General features: G+C 47.0%; 1 protein-coding gene across 1 annotated transcript; it reads right to left on the bottom strand.

The window, feature by feature from the left end:
* Positions 1-775: 775 nt before the first annotated feature.
* Positions 776-7,582, bottom strand: PCYB_146610 (hypothetical protein; the record flags this gene model as incomplete). Its single annotated transcript, XM_004225131.1, has 2 exons — positions 776-6,968; positions 6,996-7,582. The coding sequence occupies 2 exons, from the start codon at positions 7,580-7,582 to the stop codon at positions 776-778; spliced, it is 6,780 nt and encodes a 2,259-aa protein (XP_004225179.1).
* Positions 7,583-9,289: the final 1,707 nt, after the last annotated feature.

Consider the following 9,289-nt stretch of genomic DNA (forward strand, 5'->3'; position numbering starts at 1 on the left):
CCAATTTACGCGAAAAAAAGAAAAAAAAAGAAAAAAAAAAGAAAAAAAAAAGAGCAATCATAACCTGAACCAATAATGATAATCTGATGATCCAAAATTGTAGACTACACGTCGGCGCAGCAATGCGTGGAAAAAAAAAAAAAAAAAAAAAAAAGACGCAATAACAATGGTAATCGCACCAGGAATGACGGTCGTAATAACAACGCTGGTACGCTCAATGGTGCCAATGCAGCACAATGGACTCTCGCAGTTCGCTGCTCAGAATAAGGGCTAACACAACAACACGCAAAAAAAATAAAAATAAATAAATAAATAAAATAAAAAAATAATCATTCTGGCGAAGGGTGAACCAAAAATGGGGCAAATAGAATGCGAGCTTATGTGTGTCCACTCTCATGCACAGTTAGGAAGGAAAAAGAAAAAAAAAAGAAACTCCAAATGGGCAAGACTCGGGGAGTTACCATTTTAGCACAGCGCTTTTGAGGCCCCAAGGTGTGTAATGTGAGAAACGTGCACAAATATGTGCGTGACCGGTGGCGTACGTGGACTAGCATGACCCCATGTTAGGCACAAGCACATGTACATATAGTACGTGCCATATGCTGCTACGCTTTATTGCGATGAATGCGATGCAAACGCCACGTAAGATCACTTCACAGGTGGAGGAACTGCCAGTGGGTGGATGTACTCACGCGCAAAAGGGGGGGGAGGGCACTTACGTATACGCAAACACACCGGCACAGGCACAGGCACAAGCGTGCACTCCTCGAGGCCCCTACACAAATTCGTTGTGCGGAATGTTATGCAGAATGCCGTGCGGAATGTCGTGCGACTTCACCAACTTTATCTTGCGGAGGTTCCACAAAGCCTTGATGTGCTTCTCCAAATCTTTCTCAATGGCATCCAGCTCTTTGTACTTCATGCTGCTCACGTAGGAGTCGTCCATAAGGTCTACGTCTTCCTTGACGGAACGGTCGCTCAGTTGTTGAAACATGTCAGAGCTGAGGTTTGCAAACTTTATTTTGCTGTCCGCTTCGAACTTTATTTTATTCTCTTCGTCGAACGTAATTCTGTTCTCCTCATCCGTTGTCTCATTTGGTGATGGTGGCATCTGGTGCACGTCATTCTGCGCACAGATGGGGTTGAGATTGCGATTGGGACTGAGATTGAGATTGGGATTGCCATCGCGGTTGCGGTTGCAGCTGTCGTTGTGCTGAGTACTTCCGATGGCAAAGGGGTGGCCAACCCCGTCGCTAATCGCGCCTCCACCCCTGCCGCTGCCTCCGCTGTCGTCATCCAACTTTATCGCATTGAACCGAGAAAATACATCATAGATGTCGTGGTTCCCAAAAAACATATCGTCGCAAATGTTATTGCACGAATGTTTCAAATCAGGGGGATGCCGACTGCCACTATGGCCACTACTGCCACTATGGCCACTACTGCCATTGTTGCCACTACTGCCACTACTGCCACTATTGCCACTGCTACCCATGTGGCCACCGTTTCTGTCCTTCCATATGTTGTTTCCGTTGACGCTTGCCTCAAAATTTATGTAGGGCCCAACTATGCCTTGTTTATTACTGTACATTTTATTTTGCCTCGTGTAATTTTCGTTAGAGTGGTACGGGCCCGCAACGTCGCACTCGCCAAACGTGTAGGCACCAGGAGCATTAGCAGACGAGGCAGGAACATCATCGTGCAGAAGACCTTCCCCCGCCGCGTTGGCAAAACTGATTTGGTCATAATTCAACGTGTCGTGGTTCACTTCGATGGCGTTATCCACGATTGATTTTAGGTCTATGTTGGGTCGTCCCTCCGACACGCTGCTGTTGTTATGGTTGCTGTGGTAGTTATTATTCTTGTTGCCACTGCTGGTGCGGTAACGGCGGTCATTATTTCCATCAGCGGTGAAGCGGTCGTTGTAAGGGCCCAGGTAGGCACCGCTAAACTCGCCGTTAAAGTCTCCCCCAAACTCGCCGCCAAACTCGCCCCCAAACTCGCCGCTATACTCTCCGCTGCACTCTCCGCTGCACTCTCCGCTAAACTCGCCGCTATACTCGGCGTTGCCCCTATCCCTGTCGCCCACGCGGCCGAGGGACATGCTTCCACCCGCGAACATCCCATCTCCCAGGGAAGCATTCATACTTCTTGTCAATTTTCCGTTCATGCTGACAGCCCCGCTGACTTCCATAACCGTAGACAGATGGGTCTCCTTCATGATATCATCAAATTTGTGCAAACTTCTCCTCATGGGGGGGACTCTATTGAAGAGTTGCGTGCTCAATATATTGTCCGACGCGGTTGTGGTGGTAGCTGTCGTTTTGCTCGTCTCTGTCGTCATGCTTTTATGTAGCTCGTTCTTCTCATTCATGTCGTTTACCATCTTCAGGGTTATTTTATTTCCTTCGTAAAGCAATCCAACTTTAGCCGCCTCACTAGTGAAATGGTCATTTCCACCGTTACCAGAACCACTGCTACACAGGGCAGGAATATGCGGCACATTATTTACATCCATGGTCTTCTTCACGTGGCCACTCTTCAACGCAAGACCATTGGTGCACATAAAATCGTAGTAGTTTCGAGTCAATCCTTCTGCTACTGCTCCGGTCTTGGCACCATCGAGGTGCTGTGCTAAGAGGTAGTCGTTGGGCATATTCAAAATTTGTAAGCTCGGAATCTGCACACTGTGAGGATTTTTGCACCCATGAAACAAGGCCCCCCCGGTGACTGCACCGTAATTTCCATCTCCGTTTCCCATTGTGGGAACAGTTCCATCGGATGGCCTGCCCCTTCTTCCCTTCTCCTGGTTCCTCTCACCCACCAGTTTGTTTTTCTTTTGGCTGAGGTTGGCGGCTTTTGCGTTCTGGTTCTTGTCAACGGTGGAGGTGCCGTTACTGTGCCCGGCTCTTCCCTGCTTGAGGTTATCCTTCTGCCTGTTTTTCCTTTGCTGCGCGGATTGGGTCGATTGTGCGGGTTGGGTCGATTGTGCGGGTTGGGTCGATTGTGCGGGTTGGGTCGATTGTGCGGGTTGGGCCGATTGTGCGGGTTGGGCCGATTGCGTGGGCTGTGCTAGTTGCGTTTGTTGCGTTTGTTGCGTTTGTTGCGTTTGTTGCGTTTGCTGCGTTTGCTGCGTTTGTTGCACTTGTTGCACAGGTTGCATCAGCTCCACCGGTTGCAGTTGCCCCTGCTGCGTCTGCTGCCCATGCTGCCCATGTTGCTTCTTCTGCTGCTGAGCTTTGGGGTGCTTCGCGCTGGACGACTTGCACGCGTATTTGCCCTTGCCGTCTGCCACGCCCGGTAAGGTAACTCCGTTTGCGCTGTTATTGCCTCCTCCCTTACTTCCGCCCAGCCTCAACTTGCTACAAACTTCGACAGCGTTCCCACTGGTGGCGCCGCTTCCGCTGCTTAACGCATTGCTATTCGCACCATTCGATGGGTTCTTCCTACAGACAGCAGTCGTCCCGTTTTTCCCCAGCTTGTCGTGCACAAGGGTAGTAGCTCCCCCCCCTACTCCACCACTTCGGTGCAAACCAAAGCTAACCACATTATTAACGCTTAAGGACAAATTGTCAGGTATCAAAAATTGCCCTGTTTTTTTAAACTGAATTTTTAACTTCCTAAAATTTATGTTTATGGATTTCTGCACCAGTTGGAAAGTAGAGTTCAAATTAGACAGCTCCACAAATGCGTATCCATCCTGTCTATCGATATTTACTACGTAGCCATTCTCCAAATGGTTGTTAATGGCGTCTCTTAGTTGTACATTCGTTATATCTTCGCTCAAATTGGATACATATACACTCCTTCCATAGGAATTATCAGGTCTTGTAGTTATATCAAATCTTGGTCCTACACTAACCCTATTATCGTCGTTACTCTTCACATTTTTTCCTACTTTATTTGTTTCGTTCTTTTCTTCATTTGTAAAATTCTTTTCACTCTGTATTCTTGCCTTCTTTAAACAGTCCATGATGGATACACCCACGTGGTATTTCAAGCAAAAACGGCACTTCATTGGGCAATCATTTCCTCTATGGGAGATATTATGACAGTTAGGACACACAAAGGAGTTGTTCGGACACAAAGGCATAGGATGATCAAGCGAGTCGCAACTTAAGCAAAGTCTTCCTTGCATGAATGCCTCTAGCATTTGGGAGTTATTTAATGTTACCGGTCTTTCAACACTCATATTTTCATTTACTCTTTTTTTAGCCTTATGGCAATTTGCACTTTCTTTTGTGTTAACCATATTTCCACTGCGACTGTTCAGGTGAGTTTCCATTCCACATTTCTTCCCGACTGCTCCGCTCAAGTTCGTTTTCTTCTGGTTGTTGGGCACGAAGGGGGATTGGTGCGCTCCACTCGCGCCGTGCCCACTTGGCTTATTCACCACACTGCCGCCAACGCCGCCAACGCTGCCAATGCTGCCAATACTACCAATACTGCTGACACCGGCAACGCCGCCAATACTGCCAATACTGCTGACACCGGCAACGCCGCTCGGGCCGTATCTGTTGTGGGGTACGATTCCCCTCACGCTAGGCACGCTGGGCACGCTGGGCACGTAGGGCACACTGCCCATCAGGCCGCTCATGCATGGAGCCTGTAGTAAACCGCTATACGGCGCGTCGCTTAAAGAGTGCTGACCCCTGAATGCGCTTCTGTCACCGCGAAGGTCATTAATTCCCAACTTGTCCTCCTTCTCCGCCTCCGCATCCTCTTCGTACGAAGGGGTCTGTGCGGCGCCCCACTGGTTAATCAAGCCGCGTTGAATCAACCCGTGCTGCGTCAACCCGTGCTGCGTCAACTCGTGTTGCATCAAGCCTCGTTCCATCAAGCCGCGTTCTATAAAGCCGCGTTCTATAAAGCCGCGTTCTATAAAGCCGCGTTCTATAAAGCCGCGTTCCATCATGCCACGTTCCATCAAGCCACGTTCCATCAAGCCACGTTCCATCAAGCCGCGTTCCATCAAGCCGCGTTCCATCAAGCCGCGTTCCATAAAGCTGCGTTCCATAAGACCGCTTTGCGCCAGTCCCTTCTGCCCCACTGCGCTCTGCATAGGACCCCTCTGCATATCGATCCTATGCATGTCACTCCTATGCATGTCGCTCCTATGCATGTCACTCCTATGCATGTCACTCCTATGCATGTCACTCCTATGCATGTCACTCCTATGCATGTCGCTCCCATGCGTGTCACTCCTATGCGTGTCGCTCCTATGCGTGTCACCTCTAGGCTTGTCCACGAAACTAACGCTTTCGCTACCCCTGTCCCTACTTCTATCCGCGGCGCCGTCCAAACTCCCCACGAGGCACTCGTCACTGCACTGCTCATCGCACGAATCGCTAAAGATATGATACAGATTATTCCTTAATATGTTCAAAGTGTTATTCAACCCGGCGATGTCCTTTTCCCTAGCGATGTCCTTTTGAAGGGAGATGTCCTTTTGCAGAGAGATGTCCTTTTCCAGGAAGGTGTCCCTTTCCAGGGAGGTGTCCTTCTCTCCGGCGGTGTCCTTTTTTGCAGCCTTTTCCTTCACCTTGTGAACTCCATAATCATCTTCCTCCAACAGCATATAATGTTCCTCTAAGGGATCATCATTTTCGCGAAAAAAAAGCAAGTCTACATCTGCTCCTGCGCTCTTCATCGTGCTGGCGTTGGCGCTATCTTGCAGCGTGGACAAGTTTACTAGGTCATCTGCCCCGTTGGGGGCTTGCGCAGCGTTGTTCGTGTCGCTCTGCGCAGGGCAGCTGTTTTGGATTACCTTCACTCCGTTTTTCTGAGCCTTTTTGTTTGCACCGTTGGTGGTTTGGGAGTTTTTTGGGGTGCATGCGCCGTTAACGTTGTTTGCCTCGTTTGCCTCGTTAGCGTCGTTTGCCTCGTTCGCGTCATTAGCGTCATTTGCCTCGTTAGCGGCATTCCCATCCCCTCCAACCTCAGCGTGCATACCTTTGGCTCTCGCCTCTTCCTTCCCGGCGCTGTTCTTTCTTTTGCTATTTTTCCTGTTCTGGTGCTTGTTCCTGTTGCCCCCGTTGCCTTTGTTGTTTTTGCTTCCGACACTGCCATTTCGGTGGACGTTAATACTGCTCTCCTTGCCTTGCTTGCCGATGCCGATGCCTATGTTGTTGTTTTGGTTCACGTTGCCGCTTATGTTGCACCTCGCCATCTCCCCGTTGTTACTCCCCGCATGCTCTTCACCGCTCCTATCCCCGCAATCGATTGAGGTTTTCCCCTTATTATCGCTAGATGGAGGGTCCCTCTTCCCATTTCCCCTCTTCCATTGCTTCTTGCTGCGCTTTTCTCCTCCACAGGGATTTCCACAGTCATACACTGCGCTGACGACAGGAGACACTTCCTTCACATCGCTGGACGTGGTCGCCCCCTCGACAGTGTCACTTCTGTAATATGTGGAAAAACTGCTACTTGGCGTGTTATGAAGTTCTCCCTTTTTTACATCTTCTTCGTCTTCCACGTCTTCTTCGTCTTCTACGTCTTCTACGTCCTCTTCGTCTTCTACGTCCTCCTCTTCATCCTCTTCGTCCTCCTCTTCCTCCTCTTCTTCTTCCTCCTCCTCTTCGCCATTTCTATGCGTGTCCCGATTGGCACACTTATCAAACGGTATGAGAGCTTTCTCCGACTTTTCTACTCTGCTGTTCGTGTGGTTCACAAATCGGCTTATGTTGCTTAGGTCCATTTTGTCACTAAAGCCACGCTGAACTCCGCTAAAATTATTGGTAAAAGGATCTTCAAAACAGGCATTATCCTTTCGTAGTAAGTTGGTCCCCATTTTTTCAAAGGCTCGTTCATTCAACACCTGTGCGTTTTTATTCTCTCCTTTGTCCATGAGTCTATCCTTGCTGTCGTAGCGCATTGGGTGGTAGTTGACACTCTCGGCCAGGTTCACTTCGCCATATATGGTACTTCTAAAGTTAGGGACTACTTTACCGCTTCGCACATCCGATGGCCTACGGTTATGACAGGAAATCACGGACGCTGTTGTCGCATCGGCCACAGCACCGGTGTCAGCATTCCCGCTGCTTACACCCCTCACAACGGTGTTATTGTTATCGTTTCCTTTGCTGAGGATTTCTGCTCCCGTCTCGTTCGACACTTTACTTCCCAAGCCACCACAATTGGAACTGCTAACCTGACCATTCTTCTTCCTCTTCCCAGACAATGCGCTTCCTTTTTTCTGTTCCTCAAAACTGCTCTTGGTGTAGCTAGTACAAGTGCCATTGTTGTACTCGACATTACCGTTATTGTTATGGTTGCATTTCTTCATGCCATTATTCTTACTACGACTTCTTCTGTTGCTGCCCAAACCGGGGTTGGCAATATGGTCGTTACTTCCCTTCTGGTCTGCGTTTCTTTTGTTGGTCTTACCCTCTTGTGTGTTCGTACTATTCATTTTTTCCTTATCCAGACTAGTCCCGCTGGGGATAGATGCTTCTGCACCTACAGAGTTGACATCCACCTGCTTGCCATCAAAGTAGGTGAATTCTTCCTTCCTCACTGACTGGTTGTTCATGTAATGGTACATGTGGTCGTGATATCGATTAGCCAGCGTAATTTTATTCATTTTGGGGCGTTATTTCGTTTGAGCAAGGGTGATCAAAAAAAAAAAAAAAAAAGAGAAATATATTTAGCATACAAAAATTGGAAAAGAAACACTCCACAATCTTGTAAACACTATAACAACATAAAACGTGTGTGTATATATATGGGCGCATGCACCTACAGGTGGGTGCATCTCTCGTGTACATATTCATGCATGCTCAAATGAAAGCCTCTCCCTCTCCCAAGGAGTAAGTAAATCATACTACTGTACGATGGAAGCGCGCTTTATCATTTGTTTCAAGTGAAAAAATAGTTACTCTACGTTTTCGCAGAAAAAGCACAAGAACAGGCATAGGCACATGTACACAAGCACACAATCACACACGCACACATGCACACAAGCACACAAGCACACAAGCACACACGCACACATGCACACACCTACATATATATGTGCCCACGTGTCTGGGTGCTCACAAAACTGAGGCAAGGGATGTGCCGAAAAAATGTCTACCCTGGAAGCGGGGCCCTATTTATGGACAAAGGGTCGGATCCCTTGGGGCCTTGCGCACTCTAGGGGGCATATATTAGCGAAGTCCCACATGGGGGTCCCCACACGTGCCAGGCGCAAAATCCGTTTCAACAAAATGGGATATAAAAAAAATACTAAAGGGGTCAACTAAATTTACACACACACTTGATGCTATGTAAAATGTAAGAACCTCCGTCCTTTGACTGTTCCCTACACTTTTATGTTCTTCACTATGCGTAACTATACACAGTTGTACGCACTAGTTTTTTTTTTTTTTTTTTTTTTTTTTTTTTTTTTGTGTGTACTTTTAAAGCACAAGTGGTGATGATGAACATACACGAACACACAAAAGAGACGCTACCCTGAAAATTACTCCGTGGCAAAGGTAAAAAAAAAAAAAAAAAAAAAATTATAACTGAAACAAACGTATTTTTGACATAAGTAGAATAGTCATGTACGATGCAGAACTATTCGCTCAGAGCGAAATGTAGTAAAAACTGTTCAAGCAGCGTAAAAAAAAAAAAATCACACTGTTGCATTGGACCTTTGCGAAGGGTGGCGAGTATCACAATGTTGTGTTTGAGAAAAAAAAGAGAAGAGGTGGAGGAAAAAAAAATTTTACAGAGCAGACTGTCCGATGCAAACATATGTTGGTATCTACACATCTACATATCTGTATTTAAAAAAAAAAAATGATCGCTAAAATACGAACTGCAAAAATGCCGACGCACGCATTCTTCTCTTTGTTTGTGAAACACAAAAAAGGGTCTCGTAATTCGTACATGCTAAAATATACGAAAAAAAAAAAATATCGTGAAAATGTATGGATCAAAAAATTATGGGGCCGCGCCGCGCACGCAAACGCGCCTTATGATAATCAAAAAGAAAACAAAAAAAAAAAAAAAATACACTAATAAAAATGGCTGCGAAAAGCTGCAATAGGAAAGGCACGCTACGAAATCGCAATAAAAAAAATTATTTGCTTCGGAATCGCGATAAAAAAAAATGTCTACTAAGAAATCGCGATAAAAAAAAAAGGTCTACTAAGATGTCACACGATGCTCTCCTTGCAGAGTGTGCATGCAGGGCTACCATGTGTTATCATTTTAGCTTCTGAGAAGGCGCCTCGCGCGTTAGATTTATTCTATGCATTATTTTTTAACAAAAAAGAAAAGCGAATAAAATGGAAAGGGGGGG

Source organism: Plasmodium cynomolgi, chromosome 14 (assembly GCF_000321355.1).
Source record: "Plasmodium cynomolgi strain B DNA, chromosome 14, whole genome shotgun sequence".
Taxonomy (NCBI): domain Eukaryota; phylum Apicomplexa; class Aconoidasida; order Haemosporida; family Plasmodiidae; genus Plasmodium; species Plasmodium cynomolgi.